Source organism: Ixodes scapularis, unplaced genomic scaffold (genome assembly GCF_016920785.2).
Source record: "Ixodes scapularis isolate PalLabHiFi unplaced genomic scaffold, ASM1692078v2 PGA_scaffold8__174_contigs__length_109621045, whole genome shotgun sequence".
In the NCBI taxonomy this organism is placed as follows: Eukaryota; Metazoa; Arthropoda; class Arachnida; order Ixodida; family Ixodidae; genus Ixodes; species Ixodes scapularis.
In genome coordinates, this window is record NW_024609883.1 from 71,425,217 (window position 1) to 71,450,509 (window position 25,293).

At 44.9% G+C, this 25,293-nt stretch overlaps 1 protein-coding gene across 1 annotated transcript in view; it reads left to right on the forward strand.

Annotated features, from left to right (window-relative positions):
- The window catches only part of LOC115324605 (transcription factor AP-2-epsilon), an 83,420-nt gene that overhangs the window by 27,178 nt on the left and 30,949 nt on the right, over positions 1 to 25,293 (forward strand). Inside the window, exon 3 of the mRNA XM_042286916.1 lies at positions 22,748 to 22,808. Within this exon, the coding sequence (XP_042142850.1) occupies positions 22,748 to 22,808 (61 nt within the window). The remainder of the gene's footprint in view (positions 1 to 22,747; positions 22,809 to 25,293) is intronic.

Sequence of the window (25,293 nt, forward strand, 5' to 3'; positions counted from 1 at the left end):
ACATTAATTTCATATAGTCATTTTTTTTTTTCTGTTAGAAAGTCGTAATCCAATCGGACCTTCAACTATAAAACAATACCTTATATTATGTGGGCCATGTTTTTATTAAGATATAGCTCTAGTTCGAAATTCGTTGGTTCGAGGTTAATTCTCTTCACCAAAAAGTGAAGCAATGCACAATTTTTTTTTTTCTGTATGAAGCAATCGATATTTTTCCAGCTGTCTCAAAAGCGCCCATTATCTGCTTTATTTCGCCTCTTCCTACGATGGTCTACAGTAGGGGTGGCCAAACTGCGGCTCTTCGCTGGTCCAAATGCGGCTCGCGGCTTTCTGGCAAACGTGCCCCCTTCCCCTCCTGTGTCCGCAAAAGAAAAATACTTCTAGAATTAAAACACACACACACACACACACACACACACACACACACACACACACACACACACACACACACACACACACACACACGCACACACACACGCACACGCACGCACACACACACACACACACACACACACACAGTCTTGGCAGCCTTGTACTACGCTAGGTGCATATAGGTGGACTGCTTTTTGACACTTAGATGTGTCCTGTGACCATGTTTCCTATATTGTTCTAGAAATAATTTTGAGCCGTATACGCATAACGGGTGTCAGGGGCAGTGGCTGGCTAGCGAACCATGCATTCATATTTCATTTTAATTTAGTGGGTGAAGAAGCGTTCTTCTGCCTGGTGTTATTTGTTGTAGTCGACAATAATACTTGTCCCTTTTGGAAAAGATTGTTCCCTCCGTATTGTTTTTTGCTTGTTAGAAGTAGCACCCCCCTCCCCCTTTTTTTTTTCCCCGAGGCTCTCTGAACTTATATGGTTTTGTCTGCGGCTCTAACCTAATGTCCCCCTGGTCACCCCTGCCCGACAGCCAAAGCGATGGGACGCCATGTCCAATCAAAAGCCAGCTAGAAACCACGCGGATGGACCTGCGTACCAGTATGCGCTATTTCGATAGACAGAGCGGAGCAGTATACACTATTATTTCCAATAGGCTCGTGGTCGGACTTGGCGTGGCTTGCCGCTTCAAATTAGTACATTGTATAGACTCTTCAAAAGGCCGCGCCATCGCCTGTCCGCCCTCGTTTGATCCCGTGCTATGAGCACGTATTGGATACGAATGTGACGTCAGCTTTCGGCGAGGACTCGGATCCAATCACGCACTTCGTGCCCAAGGATGGATCGATGAATGGATGTTAAGGGCTATTCCCTTTGTAATGGGTGGTAGCTTGCGCCACCTAGCCAAGGAACGGTAACCATTAATGTTGCTTGCTGGACTTTTGAAAAGGGCCTATTTGGGGAGGAGATCCGACCATCGAGCCCCTAGCGGCTAAGTTGAGAACTAAACCGATGGACAACAACTATAGTTATTTGTTTGTTTCTGTCGCCGCGCTCGGCTGGAGCTCGTGTTTAATCAGTAAAGCACGTGTTGAACACGAGTGCCAGCTGAAGTAGGGCTCAGCACTCGTGTCCAGTTTGCTCAACGTGCTCAATCTCGCTTGATGACGTAAAGATTCATACGCGCGGGTTGTTAGGGTTGTTGGCAGCCGCCAGGAGATCGCACCCAATGGTTCGATCTCCTGGTCAATAGTAATCCCTCGGTGCTTCACACCGTATACACGTAGAAGCATCGGCCATCGAACGTCCAAGCATTCGTAATGAATTGCGCGGCGTATGTCAATTACTTCAAAAACATTTTCGCACAATTAACAGACGAGCAGCGGGGTTTCTCAGTGAACGAGGTTTGAAACACCAGGAGCGCACAAAAGAAAAAAAAGACGAAGAAAGAATGTTATACGCTTTAATGATCAACCGTCGCGCGCATACGCCTCGATTGCACTTCCGTTTTAGTGCGCGCGGCATACCTTCACGTTTCCTTCGGGACTCGTTCCGCATAAATTCATCACGCGAGGCAACACGTGGGGCGATATACCGATTTTGTAACAGCCCCTTATCGCGGGCGCGCTTGCGAGTCGCTCTTCGGGCGGTATGGAAGGCATCCCCGGTTTCGCTTGTTTCGATCGAAATTGGGAAACAGCTTCGAGGAAGAGCGCCCAGCTCAGCGATGACCGGTTGCTTCTTTCTATCGGCCGTCCTACGACTCGAGTGCCAGAGTAAAATCGTAACTTCTAATGTCTACACCTTATCCAGTATACGTGAGCGACTCCGCTTCTTTCCGGAGAAATGGACCACGCAAAGAAGACGGTCGAACGATTAAAGAAATGTAGTAGAGGAATTCCACTTTATAGTCGGCGACAGGCTAAGAATCGAGTGGAGCGCGGGCTTTCTGCTTTTGCAAACAATAAGTTGCACGTGCAGCCCCAGCGGTAGGCACCGAACGCGTGCTGGAGGTGGTGCATTTACTGTCTTTTCTAACCTGTAACCGACTATAGCTTTAATCTTAGCCTCCTCTATACTCACAAAGCCTGGCAGTTCGACGACGGAGAGCCATAGAGTGCCCGGTTGCATATTTGGAGCATGAGGATCTGGTAGCACAGAGCATCAAAGAGCCATTTCTCGGGGAACCTGGACGCCAGCGCACAGATTTTGCAGGGGCGAGGACTCGAAACACATTTGTTCATTCGGGAGAAGCGTGTTTCGGCGTCTCGCCGCAGCGGGGCGCCAGTCACGTGGCTGTCTTTTCATCCGTCGTCTCCCACTCTAGCTTTTCCATTTCGGCGGCCGCTTTTCGTGGCGATCTGCCAGGCTTTGTCAGGATATAGGAGGCTCTGCTTTAATTTTTGACTATATAGTCTCTGAAAGGATGAGAGCGGCAGGGCGTCTCGTTACGATGCCAGGTCTCCATCACGCGCTTGTTGCCTTCCGTCGTGCTCTGGCTGCCCGTGCACTCTCGGGGCGCACGAGACGCCCAAGTGTTATCGAAGTGAACGAGCTCCTGCATGAGGTGGGATATCTGACGGGACCTCCCTTTCGTTGTAATGTAGTCAGTCCCTTCGCTTTGCACTTGATGTGACAATGAACCGATGCGACAAGCGCGAAAATGCCGCGCTGAAAGATGCTAGGTCTTGTAGCTGCTAGGCCCAGTGTTTTACTGTATGCGGAGAGCAGGCTGTCTGTTTCTTTCTCATGGGTTGCGGTGACGTCAGAACAACGCCGAGCTCTGATTGGCTTTGATTGGAAGGATAGTGGGTAGCCCCTAATGCTAGATGCCTTGATGTCTACCGACTATTGGTTTCACTCAGCCAATAAAAGCTCGGCGTCGTCCTGACGTCACACCGCTACTCCTGCGCAAGGAGCAGTCGACACGCTCTCCGCATAGAAGCTTAGAGTATGTGGAGCGAAAGCTCGCGCTGTGTGGTTCCTGTGGATTGAAACGCAGCGTTTCGGTCTGGACGAGCATCGTATTGGGGTGCGGTTGTGTACCATGTATCACTGCTGCGTGACGCACGTTAAAGTCCCCAAGCCAGCAGTCGTACTGCGTTGGCTAAATTTGTTACGTACGGCAGTGACACCAGGCGCCCATTGAGCCTTACTAACTTCCAAACTGTCTAAACTTTCGTACGACACAATTACTTACTTAATGTGAAATGAAGTATAGTTGTGCTTAGAGCCACTACATAAGCGGCGCTTCGGAACGGAGGCACTTCAGTCGTCTTGTGGCTTAAAATCATTGTTGCGGGTTATCCTGAGCTCTATCTTTGATCTAAGGGAACACTTTCTCGTCCTTCAGAAATGTTAGAACAGTCTGCAACGGAGCAAAACGATGTCACCTGAGCTGCCTGACACACGGTACCTAAAGGTCAGGGAGTCCCACATTCGAATCGTAACTATATCGCCACTCGCGCGTCCGCTCTGCAGTCAACAGAAAAATGAAAGTGCCCACAAGCAAATCCGTGAATGGAGCGTCGGTAGTCAGAGAGTGCATGTTCAACAAACAGCGCGACTGGGACAAAGACAAAAGACGTTATTATCCAGTTATCTAGTCCAGTCAGAGAGTGGCTTGCTAAGTGGCTCTATGAGCACCGTCAACTTAAGAAACTCCAGGTGTGGCGCTTCCCTAGCATCTTATTATAGCACCGCAGCACAGGAGATTGAGGCGGTGCAACAATATTCCGATAAAACGTTTTTTTGTGTCTTTTTGTGTGTGTGTTTTACTTTACATGGGCTTGTGGGTACTAATACGACCCAAGTATACTCGAACGTAAAGCCATTCACCAAAAAATGTCTTTGTTGTGTTGTACTTTCAAAAACTAAAAACGTTTTTTTTCCTATTGTTTTTTTTTGTTTTTTTTTTTTTTTTACAAAATTTGATGACGTACGTAGTTTTGAGGTCACAAATGTCTCCCAGTGACATTTGAAGCAGGTTCATAGACCCGATCATGTTGCGTGAGCATTTGATTTGGGCTCGTGATAACCAAAAGCTCGACAAGCATTCGGAGAGTGGCAGGTGCCTAATCGTTTCAATGCCGACAATAGCGGAAGTGCCTGGAGCTTAGCGCATGTTCCGTGGTTTGCCAACTCAGCGCGTGGCTATGATAAACGTTGGCAGCATATGATCCGCTCCAGAATACGTTGCCGCTTGTACTGGTTGTGAGTTAAAAAGTTTACTCCGGCAATTTTTTTTTTTTTAGCTACTCGAAATAAATATATTTTCGATAATAAAGAGCATACCTTTTCGGTATGCTATTTAGTATCGCGAAGGCAGACTTTCAGATCAAGCGGACAGTCTAAAAATGTACTATGCAGATCATTTGTTTTGCTCTGCTGCGCGGGGGGGGGGGGGGGGGGGGGGGGTGGAGCAAGCTTTTGAAAAGTTCATTTTACACCTTGAAGCTGCTTGTAAATTAGAAACAAAGTCTAGTGTCCAAAGAGTGAATCCTTGCCTTCCGCTTACATCACTTTTTTTTTTTATCGTTGCCAGTTGAGTCTTTCATTTTGACAAAACACAATGAGAACACGAATTATAAGTTCGAATTGTAAGTTCGCAAAAAATATATATACATATTTCGGTCCAATATCTGTTTTACTATTTCAGCGATGTCTGTATTCTCAGGCGAATTGGGAACTATCTGATTACCATTGCTAAAGGAGGAAAGACTAACGCGTGTTTCGCGGGTTTATAAATGTCAGGGATTTGTTATAAGTGGTATTTACGCAAAGTACAAAAAATAGTTGCAGAGAAGTACGAATCACGAAGCAAGAGGCGTAAACAGAATCTACGCCCTGTGTTACGTAAACTGTCATGGGCTAGAGTTCTGCTAAGAGGGGGTTAAATTGCGTCTGTGGTCGCTTTTTAACTTCTTCTAGCCCTCATTAACTCCGTCGTAGATACACCTTTTTTTTTCAAGAGCTCTCCCGTGCACGCGACCTTGAATATATTCTTTTGGTCCCGTCCCTGCTTCCCTTTCCCTCTTGCGGGGCTAGATAAGAACTATTTCCTTCCTAGTCCCCGGTTAATTAGGTATGCACGCGTGCATACACGTGCGCCCCTCCCCCTTTTATTTCTGTACGCGGCGTGGCAACAATCTACGGGTATGGGAGAAGGGGGTAGGTACTAGGTTGCACTTCCTGGCTAATCTTTCCGGACCGATTTCTTCTTTGTGCTTTTTCCGTTTTGTGGTACTATTATATATTTTTACATCTCCCATTAAACACGCGGGGTATTTGTCGTCCTTCGATAACGCGGAATGTGATTGCTGTCTTTTTCTTTTTACTTCTTTTTTGCCTTTTTTTGTTTTCACCCTTTCGTTACAAGTCAAAGGCTTCCTTCTCGCCGTCGCTATCCTTAGTGGAACGCGAACGATTCGAAGGGTGTGTGCGTAGGAGCGCGGGGTGTCACAGGAAGAGGCCTTTACACGCAGGTATTTTTGGTTATCGGTACCTTTCCTTGTCAGTCGGTGTACACTGTTCACCGTCAACAATCTGGACCATCTACTTATCCGCAAAGCGATTGCGAGGACCAGTCGCTGAAATTTATGGACGAATTTGGGCGATCGACGTGGCTGAATTATTCGTTTAGGTCTAAAGAAAACCCTGCGCTCTGGCAGTGAGCATAGCGAAACGTCAAGCTGCTATACAGATCGCAAGTTCGTCTGCCTCTTATGCAGGAGTTCTGGTGACGTCAGAACGCCTAGCCTTGATTGGCTCTGATTGAGGGATAGTGGGTAGACCTAAACGCAAGATGCCTTGAGGTCTACCCACTATTTTTCGATCAGAGCCAATCAGACCTCGGCGTTTTGATTGGCACAGGGACGATTCTAAATTAACGCAAAATTAAACTTGCCTGTTTGTGAACATTATCTTGACCACTAGGAAGTGGCTAGTTATAGACCAACACACTGTTTACAAACAAGCCCGCGTTTGCCCACGCCGGGTGTGGGCACTGCGCAAGCGCATGAACCAGATTCGCGTGAGGTGAAGCTTCTGCGCATGCGCAGTGGCGACAACAGCGCCACCGCAGAGATGTGACGTCAAAGCCGCGTGTTGGTTAAGGTAAAGGTACCCTATCTAAGATATACTGATGGCATCTAAATTAGAACGAACAATATATGGATTTGCACCACGGAGCGTTGTTTCGGTTTATTCTGTGTAAACGTGCGATTATGACGGCTTTTTCTTCAACTGGTAAACACTCGTTAAAAGTGAACATATGGACAACACTTTCTACAACAATTACATATTCCAGTCCTTCGTATGTCTCATTCTTAATTTATTGTCCTACCATAAACACACGCTCAGTTTATTTAAAAAAAAAACATTTCGATTTTTATGGAGATAATAGTTTAGAACGTGTATGGTACCTAACACTTGTGGCATGATACTGTCCAACAAATGAATCATCTTGATTTTTTTTTTGTGAAATCTTTATTTGAAACTAATTAAACGAAGTAACTGTAAACTTTGCTCTGCTGTAAGATGATGTGAGTGTGAAAGTTTTTTACCACCAGTAAGAATAATCGACAGAGAGAGAGAGAGTAAAACTTTATTGTCCCAGCACTGTCAACAATCCGGAAAAAGTTTTGGGTTCGAAAGGGCAAGAAACCTATCTTTCATGCTAAGCTTGCTTTGATACGTCGAAAGTAAACAAAAAAAGGCGAACGTTTGTTTAGGCATTTGTTTGGAAAATAATGCATCGATACAATGGCAGTCCCTTTACCTAGACTTCACGATCCCCAGATGAAGGAGAGGATGCAGCAAAACAAGGTTTTTTGACAATGTATCGACGTCTTATATCGTTATTCTAAGTGAAAAATAAACAAGGAGACCGGGCTCCTAACGGCCGCGCATTTCGCTGCTAAACCTACATAACATAGCCGAAACCGCACTGCATCCAGCTAAACTTACCATTTTAGCGTGAAAAAGCTTAGTCATCACGGCGTCTTGCTGCGCAGCATGCATTCCAACAAATAACGGGCCGCACTAACTGAAGTCACTTAATGTTTTAAAAGTAGGACAAGGCTGCACGAGGCACGTGCTGCGTACAGCCCTTGGGAAGATCATGGCGGCACAGCGCAGCGCTGAGCTAGATTTCAGACCCCATGTTCTTCCCAGAAGTGGCGCGCGGCACGTGTCTCGAGAATTTCCACAACAATTAACGGCGCCACTTTTCAAAGTTTTTTTTTAAGGAACATTGCGGCTCACATCTGTGAGCCATAGCAGGTGGTGGTACATATTGTATTGGTGTGATTTGCTTACGAACACTTTCCCGTGGCAGGAGCGACTGCCTCCACAAAAATATCTAGTGACGGAAGGTTACATTAGACAAAGAATTCCATTCGTTTACTGCCCGAGAGAAAAAAGAATATTTGAAGACATAGTGCTTAATTCTATATTGTTTAATAGTCCTAGGATGATTTAGTCTAGCCGAACCTCTTGCTGAAAATTCGATGTATCCATCACTATTGACACTAAAGATTCCAATAATAAAAGAATATAGATTTTCTAGTCTGTTTATTTTTGCATTAACCTCCAATGGCTGGATATTGTTTCGGTACAGTAAAGTTGACGCAGACACCGCATATCTGACATTATTAGATATGAATTTCCCAGCCAGTTTTTGGACTCGTCCAAGTTTATTAATTCCATCTGCTGTGTGCGCGTACCAAACTGTGTGAGCGTATTCCAGTAGAGGACGTGCTAGTGATTGGTGAGCAGTCTTTTTTGTTTCGCTATCCGCTAATTTTAAGGTGCGTCGAAGTGTATACCATTTTCCCCTGGCCTTATTCGCTATGTCCAATAATTCTAATTTTAAGGTGCGTCGAATATATGCTGGTTCCAAAGTCGTTTACTAGTTATCGTCACTCCAAGGTACCTGTAGTGGTCAACAAATTTGGTGTTAGTTGCATCTATTGAATAGCTATATTTCAAAGAATTCTTTTTTCCAGGTTATTGACATCGCAACGGTTTTATTTTGGTTTATTTTCATTTGCCATTTGTCTGACCATTTCTTAATTTTTGCTAGTGCCTCATTGAGTATTCCCTGATCTTGGGGTGATTTTATTTGAGAGTAAATCACAGTCATCAGCGAATAATTTAATCAAAACATGAATGTCCTTAACGATATCATTGATATAAATTAAGAGGGCCTTTAGCACTAACTGGGCACATAAAAACGAGCTAGCAAGCGCCCGCTTGTAAGAAATGCGAATTCTGGCTTCTGCTCACCGACTCACTTGATCCCCGTTAGGAGGTTTTGACGTTTCCTGCTGTCCTCGTGCTCGGCTTAAAAAAGTCTAAAACGAGGGTGCGCGTGCGTCGTTGGTTACCGATATCGTGAGTACATTTGTTACCTATATTACTTACTATACCGCACTGGTTGGCAGTTTGAGACCGAAAGGGAGTGCCTTAAACATTTTAGCGGTAGAGGAAAAAAAAAAGATAGAAAGTTTCGAAGAGCGTGACCACTATAGATGGAACTCTGTCGTGACACAGCGAAATTAGGTCTATAAGGAAGAAGTTAGGCCGAACTGCTAACGCGAGTGGCGAGTTCCCCAGGAACAGAATGGTCGTCGGAACGGGGGCACCACCACGACTGACCACACCCGAGGTCGTCTTTTGAAGTTTCCTTTGGTACGCTGTACTCGGTTTCACTTTAGGTCAGAACGCAGACGACGCCACGATTCGCCAAAAATGTATCACCGACAGAACCAGTGAAACACAGTGAATGCGCCCGCGATACCGCGGATTTTTTCTTGAACGTGATTGGTTTAGCCAGTCATTGCCAACGTTATTAGATTAGCTCAGTTACGGAACTGCTCATAGACGCCTGCGTGCACGAACAGTACCCCCTCACTCACCTCGACTCGCCTCCCGTGGTTCAACGCGCCGGACGGCTGTTATGGTAACTGGAGTGTATTTTGTGGAATACGTACGTTTCGAAGCGCAGCGTCTAGATGGCGTTCCACCGTACTGTATGGAAAACACAGTTCGTAAACAAAAATCTAGATGGCGCTTCGAACGACGGGAGGTGGACTAAAGTGAGTGAAGGGGGTAACCCCTCACTCACTTTAGTCCGAGAGTTCTACAACTTAGGTCATCTAGTAACGTTGACCAAGCAACGAACGAACGCCGTGACGATGCGCTTTTGGCGCAACTTGATTGGCTCGATTGGATCCCGCAGCGTCGACTGCAGTCGTACAAAGGCCGACGTACAACTTCGGTGTTTTCTGCAGGGAAGATTATCCTCTTAGCGCTCCCCTCTCCTAAGCTGCGAGGGGAGCCAAGTTGGGACAAGCTAAGCAGTGGACAGGACATTGATAGGGAGAAGACGGGTAAAAGTGGAAAGCGCGAAATGTGCGTCGGTTAAACTGAAATGGAGCGTTGTTTTCCGTAATAATGATAAAAAGTCAAAAATAAAGTAAGACAGCTGCATTTAACGTTACTAGAACAACTCAGTTGGGAAACTGCCATAGAGCTTGCTTTGAAAAAGTGGCTTCGATCCGTACTCTTTAACCGAACTAATGGCGATCGTGACGCCACCATTTCTCCCGTAGCGGCCACTCCGGGTACTGCACGTCTGCACATGTCGGTTCAGGTCGTATCGCGCGAGGACTGGTGGCGCCATCTCGCAGCGTCCTTTTGCCGTAGCAATATAAATGAACTTTCATGTTTTGACTAGTCGATAAAGGGTGACGCTGTTATCGTTGTTAGTTATAGCATCCTCGATCATCCGCACCGGTGCGCACCGGGGCACGGAGGTGCGCCCCTTTATCTTTGATCAAGTGCACCAGTGCGCACCGTACGTCCTCGATCAACGAAGCGCACCCTCCCGGTGCGGCTTTTCGTTGCCCCAACGCGCACCAAGAAAATCGGCGGTGCGCTGGGGGGCAGTCCCATCAGGCATTGCGGCCAGGAGCGGGAATCGAGAAGATGGCGGGAGTAGCAGACGCGCAGACTATCGAGATGGCGATCTTGCAAAAACGAACACCCCTCGCAGCTGCGCTAGATGATTTCCTCGGGTCTTCTGACGGCGAGACGACGAGCTTCTCACCATCGCCGCGATTACTGGCGATTGCTGCGGTGGCAAGGAGCGCCCGAAAAGCACGAACTTCGTGGAAAGCGGCGCGAGGCGTTTTGATGACAGCGAGGTACGGCTATTATCTGGTGTTTCGTTTTCTTGAACTAATAATGATGGCCAACATATACATGTGGAATTGTCACCCGCTTCGTGACCCCATCGACAATCACGTCCACGATGTTTATTTCTGTGGGACCGTCAAATCCGCGAGTAAAAAAATAGAAGAAATTGACAGCAGACGGGCACCGTGCGCTGACCTGTGCAAAATAAACGAACAAAACGCGAAGTGACGCAAGGTGGAGCTCGCCGCGGTGCACCGGCGCGGCGCAGTTTGTCCTCGATGTTGCACCGACATCGCGCTGCACGACCGAGGAGCGCTGTGCACTGTGCCGGTTTCAGGGCGATTCCGGTGCGAGTTGATCGAAGATGCTATCAAAAACCCCTTCATGCTTCAAAAGTAGCGCAGGGTGCGTCGATGCACGAGGCAAGTGTAGCGTGCAGCCTTTGAGATGATCATGGCGGCACAGCGCTACAGTGACAGCGCAGCACTGAGGTAGATTTCAGGCGCCATTTTCTTCCCAGAAGTGGCGCGCGGCACGTGTCTCGGGCATTTGCACAACAATGAACGGCGCCACTTTTCCCAGGATTGAGGGGCTTTCATTTAGTTTGGTCTTGGTGGACGCGAGGGGTCCAGGTTTCAAGGGTGAGTTTCCCAACCGAGTGTTTTAGTAATGTTGACTGCACTGAAGCGAAGTGCAAACTATCGAAGCTCGCTACTGCCCGTGCACTGGGGCGCTGCAGCAAAAAGTGAGGAGGTATTATGCAGGGAGTCAAATGTTACAGGACCTAAGGAGAAACTGGATATCGAACGGAAGTAGTTGCAAATTTTCTGGGTGAATACAAAAAGAAAAAAAAAATAGTAAAAATGGGTATTTACTTCGCGATCAGGGCTCTAGAGGCCTCGGGGGCCAGCGGAGTCAACGGTGTGATGCGTTTTAAACGCACGTACGTTTTCTCCACTTCTTACCCCTAAGCTGACGGTGCGGTGGGAGATGCTTGCTCGCCGGACCTAATTGAACTCCTCCCTGTCATCGTCAGAACCCGCTCTCCTCTGCGCTCGGGTCACGCGTGATCACGCGGCGAAGAGATAGACGTATGACTGCTCCAACCAGCCGCGTTGCATCCACCGCACTGTCAGCTTGTGGGTGAACGGGGGGATTTGACGGTGTCGCGCCAGGGCCGTTTCCAAACAAAGTGTAGCCTCACCTCACACGCAGCTTCCACGCGACAAAAGTTTGCGAGCGCCTTCGAGACTATGGTGTACACGGATCTGCCGAATGGCCGGCTGCTCTGCGGAATCCTAAACCAGGTCGCGACGACTTCGCCTTTTATCGGCCGTTGGGGAACCAATTTTCCTTCTTTACTTTTTTTTGTTTGTGCGTTATCGTAAACGTTGTATTCTTCCCGTGCCGGAGTCTTTCTTTTATTCCGCGATTTAAATTTGCTTTGTTCGTACAAACGTCCCTTTCGCGTTGTTGCGTGTGGCGATAGAACTCTCACGATCTCAATGAAGAATCGTCTCGCGGTATGCCTGGACTGGTGCGAAAATAATTGATAGTTAAAAAAAAAAAGCAGTGCCTAGTCGGTCCCCGGAACACCGTTATTGTTTCGCAGGTAAGAAATGATAACATAATAAATTTCAGTTATGGTATCACAGTGTGCAGTCAATATTCAAAGAATATAAAAAGAAATGCCCGTAAAAAGAAATTTGAATGAGATAGCTACTAACACCGCTTGCGGAACCGTCTTAGACAATTTAGAAATCGTTAAAAGAAGCTATTGCTCTAGGCTGGAGCGCTGCATGGGCCTACCTTTTGAGCCCCGACCCGGCCCTGGCCTATTGACTTTCAGTCTTACCCGTCCCCGGCCCGATGGGAGGCCTACCTGATCCGGCCCGACCCGAGCCCGGCCTGGATGGAGGTATACATCAAGCGTGTCTCAGGAAAGCGCACGGGCCCAGGGTTTCGGGTTAGCTCGGGCCCGTGCAGAACTCTAGTTGGCATAGTGACTCTTCGAAAGCTGTATGATTACGTCATATTAACGCACCTCTATTATGATAAAAGTAGAGAGGTTAGGACGAGAAACCTGAGAGAAACTAAGCAATGTGTAGTGCAGCTTGTCTCAGAAAACAATATAAAGAGAAAAAACGCCAGTGCCTTTCTTCTTTCTTCGATAAATTACAAAATCACGTAGTTTCATTACCAACTAAAAATAGAGCGAAGAAACTGCTAAAATAAGATTGTGTTGAAAAAATGGTATGGTATGAAGTTGCATGAACTTTTCGTCTTCTGCGTTAAATTTTTAATTGCTCTGTGTTGAATTACTTCTCCCTGCATTCGAATTTCAAGTGATTTTTTTTTTTTTTTTGGTTTTGTTTCATTTACTGCGCTAAAAAGAAACTCTCGTTTATTGTTACAGGAGAGTAATGTTATGTTGTTTCTTACGTTTGCCTGACCACGCAAACAAGTCGTTTTAGCTTCCGCTGGCCTGAACGTTTTGAATCAATTTCCTTGGATATAATCACCATTATCGCCATGTCGTGCGTTTCTTAAGATGTCGGCGGCTACAATAAATACATTAAATTGTAATACTTAAATTACCCGATAATATTGTTTTAAGGAGGGTGACGAAGCCTGTTGAGCCGTCTCAAGAAATAAGTAGACATCGATCAAATATTTCTAATATTAAAATAAATATTGTCCTAATATCAATTCGAAAGCAGATCACATACGCAAGTGCGTTCTAGATGAGTTATTTGTTCTAACAACCAACTTTACTGGTTTTACTGTCTGCGTAAAAAGGTCGCTCTTTTGTTCCGTTTCTAGAAAATTAAACAAGGTTATAAGAAATGCGATTTACTCAAAATGGTGTCTTTTTTGACTATTCCCGACAAAGACGATTATTCATAGTTAAATTGTCAAGTTCTGTTACTCAAGTAACAGAACTTGAGTAACATATATTTATTCTACACGTGAAAGACATATTTATATTAAATTAACACTTATTCGTCCAAAAGATGACCCTAGAAAAATAGAAAAACATCAGAGCGTTCTATCGGCGTCAGATTCCAGAAATGTAATTTAAAAAAAAAAGAAGTACAATTCCACACTCATTCCAATACCAGTTAACGACTGGTGCATGTAGTTAGCGAATGCGTATGTCGCTTTTGACGCCCCTCGAAACTAAGTCGTGATTAATAGAGGAATATATATACCAGCATCAGATATCACGACCTTGGGATCTCAATTGCGGTAAGTTCCATTTTGTTAACTTAGAGCAGTTGTTCTGAACCATGGATGTTTCGCGGACCCCTTGTGAATTGGCAGAGATGGTGGATGACCCCACCCCGTTCGTGGTGAGGGGGAGGGAAGGGTTATAGGTTAATTATGTTAATGATTTAATAAATTCACGTAACTACGGGCTTATGTGAAGTAAACTTCGCTCATTGACATATACAACAGAAAACTCACCCGAAAATTAGAACGTTTCTTCTCAATCCGAAAAAGGAAAAAAAAAAACAACTTATTGCTGGGTTTGACTGATGACGCAGAGCTTCGCGGAGCCCCAGAATGCCTTTGCGGAACCCAAAGTGTCCGCGAGCCCCCATTTGAGAACCACTGACTTACAGAGTCGGGCACGTTCTGAGGACGTCAGTTAGAAGATCATACTATTATCATCCCGAACATGAACGTGACCTCTGGGCAATGGGGTGAAAACAGAGCTTTATGTTCGGCGAGTGCTTAAACTCCAGAACTGCTCTTTGTGCACACTTCGGTATGCCTATCGTATGCTATCGCATTTCGTAGCGTTCTCATGCTGTCGGCTCCTTAGGAATGCGATTGTTTCTGCGCCTTGCACCAAAACTCAAGTCTCAGCACGAAAATTTTCTGTCTCAATGTGTGACTCTGTATCGGATCCCGCTCACCGAAAATATACGATCTTCCGTGTCTATAAAACAGGCTTGACTTTCTTCCAGTCTGCCAGCGTCCTTTGTTTAATTCTGTTATTTTCTTTTCTTCTTCATTTTCTTCCTCGGAGTTCGTGTTGTTTGCTTGTGGCAGATCTGCAGATAAATCACGCCGAGATTTATTTCTTTCGGTGCACTTTTTTTTTTTTTTTCTCCATAAGGAGTGGTATCGCTTTTGGCGTTCCTTTTGGTAGCGCGAAGACAGTCACCTTGTTTCCGAATCTCTTATTTACGTTTTCTGCGGGGCGCTTTAATGGACGTCTCCTCCTCCAGGGGTCATTGAACTCGTCGCTATACGATGATATCGCCGCCTTCGATTGGCATTCAGTACGTGTAGGTTTCTTTTCGGAGGCCAGTTTTACGGCGACGGTGCTTCTACGTTTCGTTTTTGTTTCTTGTTATGGTGAGCTTTTAAAATCTATCGCATGGATTGTTTTAAATTCTTGCTCTAGATTTTTTTCTGTTTTTTTCTTGGGGGGGGGGGGGTACATACATTTGTTTCCAGTTTGTTTTTTAGGCGTGTTTTGTGAAGGGACACAATTATTGCGTGGCAAGGTTTCCTGTCCCAGGGAAGGCCGGGAAGACCTTAGAGATAATGTTCGTTATCATGATGTTTCTGTTTGTTGAATTTCGTTTTTGTGACTGAGGCCATTCCAGTAGGGCAGTAATCGTCGATGTTTTGTTTATACCAACTTATCTCAAGAGCAATTTTTTCAACTTCCAGCCATGTTATATAATCGTTGGCTGGGGAGGAGGGAGGGGGGTCATTTCTTTATTTGTTTTTGCACATACTTTGCGGAAACTTATGGATTCTAAAAAGATCAAAGCTATGCCCTACTATAGCAAGTGGCCTTACTGAATTTGAGGTACAAATCCCCTTCCGCGCTTACTGCCTAGTTGCATTGCAACAACGTCGTAAGCTGGAATGGAGATCACACAACTTTGCCACTGGGTAATGTCCCAAATTCAGAAAAAAACCTAAGCATTCGCACAACCCGTCTTTGAAAAAATATTAAGTCGGGAAACTTATTTCTGTGGGTATGAACAAATACTAGAAGTAATCAAATGAAACTTATCGGGAAAATTGCAATTGGATCTGGGTGTGTGGGAAAAAGTCATAAAGGTGCGTCAGCCGGCATTCTTAATACTTCCCTTGCGATGTTTTTTTTTTTTTTTTCTTCAAATATAGCGCGTTTATTGCAAATGCTTCCAGTACGCGACATTCGAAAGCAGTGTTGCATTTTATTTCCATGCTTGTGTCAACCTCTTTTTCCTTGGCCCTTGACAGGGCTGGCAGTATTGTGAAATAAAAATAAAATCACAAAGTGAAAGAAATTTGAGCCTGAGCTAAGCTCAAAACACATGGTCTAAGGTAAAAGGCATCCAACATCAGTGAGCAGCCACCAGAATATGACAATTGTAAGGTGATGATTGTATTCCTGCTCAAATGTAAACTTCTCTATTCATAATAAAAAAAAATGCACAGAAGTCTGCCCAAAGTGTGCTTAGTTGTACGGACACGAGTCCTCCTAATGCTTCCAAACCAGCGGGCCAATTCGTATTATAAAGAGTTGCCAACCTACTGTTCTCAATTAGAGGAGTGGCTCTAAACATTGGCAGCCTCGCCATCTAAGCAAGCATATTTTTTTGCTCCGCCTCCCTTTAAACTGTTTTCTATTACATTATCAGAGAACGTCGATATGCCTAAGCGTATAACCCAAATGATTACAGCGCCGTGATAATTACTCTAGTTGTAGGGAACTACAGCAAGACTAATCACGTGGAAGATGTTATTTTCACAGCTCGTTGACACTGTTGCTGATTATAGCATGAGAGGTATCATACAAAAAAAAAATCAAAATACTTGCTGCGCAGCCTTCAAGATAGTTTAGTAATCCCTGTAATTGATTACGTTTTAAAGAGCGATATGTGGTAGATAGTAATTATAATAATAAAATATAAAAAAGTGTGCCTTTGATAGATGTCCCCATAAGCTGTGAAGGACAGCAGTGTTGTGTAACTAATTCAAAAACGGATGGACAGGACACGTTATAATTTCAGCGGAGGTAATTATAGACCAGGAGGAACCACAAGAGGAAAACACTATACGCCCCTCCAAGCAGACAAGCGTTAAAAAGTGGGGTAAAAAAAGTATGTAACCGCGCATTTTTTTTCTCTCTTGATACCAAAATATATACGTTAAAATATTTCTCCTATTCATTTGCATTTTTTTTTATTTGTTTTGTAGTTCGGTTGAAACGTAGACGGAGTAAACTTTTAAGGGTTTGAATTTTGAAATAAGGGAGAACGCGGACAAAACGCGCCATTAGTCTCGCAGAATCTAATCCGCTTGAATATTTTAAAATAACTAGCGTTTAATTTAGGGACGGACAGACTAAGTAAGAAATTCGAAGCGTGGATTATTAAGTCGCGTTTGTTTTTATTGGTTCTCAAGCATTTTTATCGGCTAATGCCACAATCTAAGTGCGTGCCTAAGACTTGCCACATCCGGATGCTTCTTAAATTGACAGTGACTATATTACTCTGCACTGGAGAAAGGAGTATATCACTATACATCAGAGAGAGGACTATAAAACTTTTACCTTGAGAAAGGACTATACCGCCTGTCCTGAAGCGCCTGTCCTGTCGTCCGTGTTTCTTTATTGTCCTCGTTTGTTCGCGTTATTTAACCTTTTATTCAGTAATGGACCAACTAGCCCAAACCCAAGTTTTAATACGACTTTTAACTAGAGAGAACACTGTTCTACACTGTACTGGAAAGAGGACTATACCGCTCTCCATTGGAGAGAGGACTATGCCACTCTCCACTGGAGAGAAGACTCTACCACTCCAGTGGAGAGAGGACTATACAACTCTCCACTGTAGAGAGGACTATACCACTCCCCACATGAGAGAGGAATATTGCACTCTCCACTGGAGAGAAGTCTATACCACTTTACAGGAGAAAGGAGAAAGAACTATACAACTCTCAACTGGGGAGAGGATTCCACTCTTTTATTTAAGGCATCAGAGATAGGTTTGGATTTCAGAACCTCAATGATTTTTGAGTACTTGTACAACAAACTCGCAAAAGGAGCTGTATACTCTGTTTCATCTTACGATGTACTTCAACGAATGCTACAAGTCGTCTTAGCCAATACTGCGCTCAGCACGTGCCATATGACTTAACGCCTCACGCGTTGCCTCACCCAGCCGGAAGGTCGCATGGCACGCTCCGAGCAGTGGATTGGCTACGGTTGGTAGCTTGAAGCGTCCGCTGTGTTACATCGCGGTCTTGAACTGCGTGTAGCCATTTATAAATCCGGAACAAGCAACTGGTAAGGTTCCTCTGTTTCGTGCACTTGACGGCAAAAATTCGTACGCGAGTCATCGTCTAATGGAAATACATTTTGCTTCCCATATCATAAGATAACTTCACTAACCAACGAAAAAAGTAGGAGTATAAATAACTGCGGTGTAAAGAAGGGAGAGGAAGGCCTCACGAAGGGTGCAGCATGAACCTTATCAGCCTTTGTACAATCCAATCTGCGAACGAAAATATTAGTAGTTGAAACCGCTGCCTTGATTGCACATGCAATCAAGACAGAGCGATCACACCTCTAGTTTGAAGTAGCTCATGAATAGATTAAAACTACCCCCCCCCCCCCCCCCCCGCGGTCCAACAGGAAGCAACACGCTTAAAAAAAAATATCGCTGCTTTATCTAGAGCATTTAAAGTAGCTAGGTCATCAGGTTCGACGTTGTTCGTACAGTAAAAGCCGTGAAAGCTTAGACGCACGCCGTGAAAGCGTCCTTCAGAAGGCAAAGAGCCAAAAGCAATTACGGATACCAAGAGCAAAAACTGCAAGCCAAAAAGAAAATACAATGCAAAAATTCAAAAAAGGGCGTTTGATTTGTTCCTCGAGACCACGAAGCTTGATCGAAAATTATAATTCTCGATGGTAAGACAAAGGCCGCGTGCTCATGTAGGCGAAGCTTGGAAGAAATGTGCGTGACACTCCATGTACGCGGGGCTCTATTTTTTTTAATACAAGTATGCAACGGAAATGGTGCTTGATCCTTCACATTGAAGGCAAAAAATGAACAAAAAATTGTGAATATCTATATACTGCTACAAAAGAAAAAGCAAACAAAGGTCCGTACGAGCTAGAACAATAGATTGGCTTTTTTTTTCGCGGGAATCTCTGGGTATACGCGTCGTGGTGATCGGTCTTCATTCGCCGGTCCGACAACCCGGCAACGTTGATTACAGGGCAAACACGCTCGGCATAAAGCGGCGTTGTCTCACGGAAAGGTATCCAATGAAAACAGATAAGCCTTGATTTTTATTTTTTTTTCCTTCTTTTTGGGCTGTGTGTTGCGTCGAGTAGCCAGCTAATTCCCCGAGAATATATAGTCTCCTAGTAGGTATGTCGAGGTCGTTTACTTACACTTATGGCTACACTGGGTCTTTCATCTCGAGCATAACGAAAAAAAAAAAAAAACGACAGCAAAGGTCAGAACGCGACGTCGATGTTTGATCACGCAGCCTCAGATGCACACTCTAATAACCATGTGCTGGTTTCTATGAAACCAACACATGGTCTATGAAACCATGACTGTTGGTTTCGATATACGTATAAAGTACCGACTATAGTTGATGACAGGACGAGTACGAGCGTTCATATTTTGATAGCACCGCGCGCGTGGAGTTTACAACGAGCGATGCAAAAACCTGATATGTTTAGTATATATTCACATAAAAATCGTACCGCATATCCACTATGAAAACTTGTATCGGTTGGAGCATCGTACGGCTGTGCGATGATCCACGTTGAAGACACCAGGGTTGCAGCTACACTGGCGAAATGTCCCGTCTACAGAGGAATCGCCAGTTTCCCATGGGACCGGCTTTTATTTCGCCGTCTAAATACACGCACTACGCACTTACTTTGCAAAAGCTGGCTCAGACATTGGCGGTTGAGTGCGATCTACTGCGTTAAGACCGCATGTGACTGTGTACGACGCGATACGCGCAACGCGTCGTAATGGAACGCAAACTGAGAGTCGTATCGCAGTCAGACACACTCAGGCGCAGATGTCTGAAACAGCCTTAATAGTCGCCCATTGGTAGAGCAGCACATTCTGTTTGTAAAATTCCTAGCTTCAACAACGCCCCCCAAAAGGGGGAATTGATGTAAGCTTACCAATAATGTGCCACGTTGGGTTTTCACATCACAATCCAAGACAAACAGGAGTCATATGGTGGCCAGCACTCAGAAATTTTAAAATTCCAAAACAAAGCTTTTTTTTTTTTTTGCTTTTACCAAAAATTGAGATTAGCGGTTGCTGCGTTCACTGCGCTGGATTACCTGGGATAGCCCCCGCTGCTGTTCATTCTCAGATGAAACGCTGAGGCGCCCACACACGAATGAAAAGGCGTCGCGTATGATTCTCGTCCAGCAGAAAGATACAAACAACAAGGAATCAGGAAGACGAGTCCTTGAGGAGGCGGCAGAGCCGTCGCCATTCTGTCTGCCACGACCGGATTCGCTCCCTTTTGTCGGTTTTTAGTTTAGTGTGTGTGTTTCCTTTTGCGTTTTGACTTTTGGGATTCCGATACTGACCTGTCAAGCCAGTTTTTAACCGAGTAGCTTCTTGGGAGAGGAGGGGAGGGAGAAAGAGAGAGAGGGGAATTGAGGAGAAAGGGGGAAGGGGGTGACTACTGCCCTCGTGCTTGCCTCCTCGAAATTGAAGGTGGAGAAAAAATATGTAAAAAAATATAATAAAATGTGTAGTACTTTGGCAGAGAACTTATTCTGACTTCTAAATGTCATGATTCGTCTTATGCGTGCGAGAATATTTGTTTAATTTCCGAGCATTTTGTTTTATGTATTAAATTGTAAGTAATTTACCTTTTCATGCTCGGCATTCTCCTTACCTTGGAGGCTTATTTGTAAAGCGATTTTTTTATTAGATTCCCGAATTGCGCAGTCATTAAACGAGCCGGCTAATTTCCTAGCATGCATGAAACTTTCACAAGCAAAATGATTATGGAATCTACGAGCGGTTTTCAGCTCGTTGAAAATTCTGGTTCGCGGCCAAAAAAAGCCGCACTAAGTTTCTTTATGTATGTTTTATATAAAACATATCTAAAAATGTAAGTTCGTTTGTTGCAAACTAATTTCTATTGAAGATATGTTTATGCCAAAAACTCTATGCCACTGATTTAGTGTGGACTGATTGCAAATATGGTAAGGTTTTGTTTCAGTTAATGGGTCTTTGTGCGGCCGTGCTTTTTAACTAATAGCACAAATTACTCCACCCGACATAAATTACTAGCATAAGTTGCAACCAATAAATGCCTACGAAAATACCGAAACAAAAACACCAAAAACAAGGGGTCAGCAAAATGTATAACTGTCCGGTAGGGCCGCAAAAAAATTTGAAATTCGCGATTTATACTACGAGAATACAAGCGTTTTCTTCCCAAGAAGATTCAATTTTTTTTTCTTATTTTTTTCTGAAAACCGGGACGGAAGTAAGAACTGTAGCCTTAGATTGCGTAACAAGATGCATATGCTCGTTTTTACTTGAAATAGAACTTGCTCGGTGTAGTTTACACTGATACTCGCAACTTAAATAATTCGACTGAAAACTGTCAGATGCAGTGAGTTGTTTCATAAAATGAACAAAAGTTTCTGTTATATATATGTACAGGGTGTCACAAAAGAAAATTTACACGGTCTTTTTTACCGCAAAAATAAACTAGGCATCGCCGAACGCTCATTCTCCGCCCAAAGGTAGAGCTAGAGGTCACAACCAGATGCCGAAGTTTCAGCCCCATCCGATAAGTTAATCAAAAGTTATTAGTGATTTTCTGAAAATCTCAATGGGAAAATGGAGCCCATTTTCGCCCGTTTTCGGTTTCTGGTGCCATAGAGCCCCATGTGTTTGAAAACTCCGTCGGCCGCCATTTTCCCATTGAAATTTTCAGAAAATCACTTATAACTTTTGATTAAGTTATCGGATCGGGCTGAAACTTTGGCATCTGGTTGTGACCTCTAGCTCTACCTTTGGGCGGAGAATGAGCGTTCGGCGATGCCTAGTTTATTTTTGCGGTAAAAAAGACCGTGTAAATTTTCTTTTGTGACACCCTGTATATACACAACGGGCATGGTGGCGGGAGGGCGAAGGCGTGGGTATATAACTGAGAAGAAAAACCTTTAGGTGAAAACAGCAACAACGGACGATTTAATCTTCGACGTTTCGGCCGGAGTAAGGCCTTCCTGACGAAGGCCGGACTTCGGCCGCCCCCTTTCCCCCCTTCATGTTAGATGTTATACATACCCCACTTTAATTGCGATCAACGCTCCAGACCTTTGCTTCATCAAATATATTACCGCAGGCCCCACTTGCATTGTTGAACGACTGAAAGACACACGGGCTGTTTTGTTACGTAGAAATTATTCGAGAGTTTAAAAAGCTCTACGTATTTTTGAAAAAAGATATCTTCTGTGCGACTCACAAAAAGTTACCTTGGCTTTCACTTTCGCATTAAACAGTGATGACTATCGACGCGTAAACTTCAGAATATTAGGAAACCGTCATCTTCTTACGTATCAAGTTTCTTCCTGGATTCTCAGACAACCTTAAACCTGTCACTATTTACAGGGATGACAATTGTGACATGTTCGTGTATGCTGCGGGTGGCATTGTTTAAAAGTCCTACTTTCTGTAGCTGTAATGTGCTGTAATGTGGTGCGCTCTAAAGCCCCTTCATGTTTCAAAAGTAGCGCGAGGTGCGTCGATGCAGGAGGCACGAGCAACGTGCAGCCCTTGGGAAGATCATGGCGCCACAGCGCAGCATTCAGCTAGGTCTCAGGCGCCATGTTCTTCCCAGAAGTGGCGCACGGCACGCGTCTCGATCATTCACACAACAATGAATGGCGCCACTTTCCCCACGATAGAGGGGCTTTAGTGCTCTCAAATTCACCCACAACATTGGGACGCTCGGGCCGAGATTTCGTCTGGATAGGTGTCGGTACAGGAGGGAGCAACGCAGCCGACGCGAGGTGACGCTAAAACGGGCGAAGAGCGTGGAAAACGTCCCATGTGGTTGGGGCTGTAGATTCGTTAGGTTCCTTCGATGCATAAAAATTAGCGAATGCTTATTGTGCTTCGCCTTTTCTTTCTTTCAGGCGGGCAGCGTGGACGATACCAGCCTCTTTGGCAGTGATCAAAACAGCGTCATACGAAAAGGTAAGAAATCCTACATCTTGCAAGCTCTAATATGTTTACTTAATCTTTATGCCTGCCCGTATGTTCTTTAACCCACAACTCTCTTTATGGAATACATATCTTTTTCCTGATATTGTTTTAATGTGTTAGCAGTAAAACGCTCGTTTTGACAAAAACCAGGCGGTGTCTTTCGTTCGTCAGTTGCGTGCGACACTCTCATTGGTCGGAAGCGCTGACATGAGCACGCATCAACATCTCCTTTCCTCCCCGGCGCTGACAAACTGACAGACACCGCCGGGTTTTCGTCAAAACGAGCCCTTTTGTATTCGGCAAAGTCACGCGCACAGCTTGCGCGGAGCCAGATAATACGAAGCACCGCGGAACACCTCCTATATAACAAAGCTGCAGTGCTGAACGAGATGGCGTCATCGGAGAAGGCCAACGCTGGACACAAATTGGAAACGAGTACTGCGTCAGCGCTCGGCTTCGAGTCAAGTTTGAGCCCAACGTTGGCGCGATCGTCGTGTCCAATCTGTGACCAGCGTTGGTCTTCTCTGATGGCGAGATCTCATTCAGCACTACGGCTTTGTTATTTAAGAGGTGTTGCGCCGCAGCGCGGTGGAATGCGGGCGATTGGTCAGTGGCCGCTCTGCTGTCGGCGTTTGTTCTCAGCTCTGGGCTTCCGTAGTAGCGGTGCGTGGTATGTGATGTCTGTGTGTAGTTAAAACGATGGATACAGTTCACTCCCCCAGTGATATGAATGCGGTTTTTTCCACGAGTGGTATAGATGTGGTTCTTTCCACGAGTGACATGGATGACCGTATCCAAGAGCGTCGACGTACTCTTACAAGCAGAGTATAAAAAAGTGGTGAAAAGTATTGTAGAAAGATCCATTGGGTGGACTCTTGGGGAATCCGTTAGCATGACCCTTGGGAAACGTTACACACGTCCCGCTTTGGGAAACGCTAACACTCCCCCGTAACGAGGCCAGAAAGAGGCTGCAAAAAATAAAGGCGGCAAAAGAAAACGCCAAAATGATGAAGTGAAGGCGTCAGCAATAGCGTTTCTCAAAGGAGGACGTGTATGGCATTTCCAAGGGTGATGCTAGCGCACACCCGAAGAATCCGCCAAGGGATCTTCCTGTAATTTTTGGCACTCCGAACGCTAGCGTTGAGAAGCTACAACGCTCACCAGTCCACATTGAATGATTTACTGGTTGATAGAACATATTTAGTGAGGAGCTCCTTGCTACAGGCTACTTGTTAGGCAATACAAGTTGATCTAACTGTTTCAAAGAACGCCACAGTTTATCAAACTCAACATTAGGTTCCTAGTTGTGCACGTTAACGCTGTGCTTGTCTGCAATCCTTTTCTGATAACCTGTAGGTAAAAAAAATATACATTAGCGACTGTTATCAATCTGGCTAACTAGATCAAAAAGAAATCCTTGTTATTTGATTGGTCAGCTTTCAGTGCGACCGATTAATGACGTAGTCGTGATTAACGTTTTTAGAAAATTAACCAGTTCGGTAATCACATTTATAAGCTTGTGACACAATCAGCTCGTTGAAGGAGAGGTATCAAGTTTTTTTTTATTGACACGGGCACACAGCCTACCTGCGTTTTGTCAAGGGTGTTAGCGCTTGTCACCTCACGTTTCACTTCTGCGTGCCCCTGGAGATTTCTTCTTTTTTTTTTAAAGATAACTTTCGCTGAATGTTCTTGAACCTCACTGTGTTTCCTCATTGAGTGGCAAGAGTGTCAAACCAGTAATGCAGCCTATACAATTCTAACTGTTTTTATAGACATATGTGGCTATATCATTTCTAGTTGAAGTGCTGTTGCCTGCGCAAGAACAAAGACACTCTCATGTTGTCTTCAACAGTTGTTCACCTGGGAGCCCCCAACGCCATTGGCAATTCAATTCATTTCACCTCAAACACGCGTAATGCAAAACTGCAAAACATTCCGTGATAACTTGATTTTTCTACTGCCGGATCAAACTGAATGCAGAATTTGTCGATATCTAAGTTTCAGAGATGCTTTGGCCATTTATGAGGTTTACGGGGGGCTTTCAGCGACTTAGCGTTTAGTCTCGAATGCGTGGATGGACATGCTTGAGGAGGCATCTTCTGAGTGGTCTATCCCGACAGAGCCAACATCCGTCATCCGTTAAACGCCAAACTATACAGTCAAATTGTGGTAAAGCACACCGTCAAGTTTGACTGATGGTGGGCACCGATTCTTTCTGGGTAGGTTCCCTTCGCGCGTTATAGAATGACTCATCGCCGACAACAAACCGGGACTTCTACTGGATTGGATCTTTTCACGCAGTGCATCTTACCGCTTTGTGGTGTTCCTATTTCTAATGCAACCAATAGCTCCGATGCCGGCTATTTCAATCATATTTGGGGGTTTTATTAGTGCGCGAGTGCATCTGTTGTTATCGCGTACAGCTTTAATGTTGTACCACTTCACCTATGCTCGTTGTAGAAATGACCGCTTC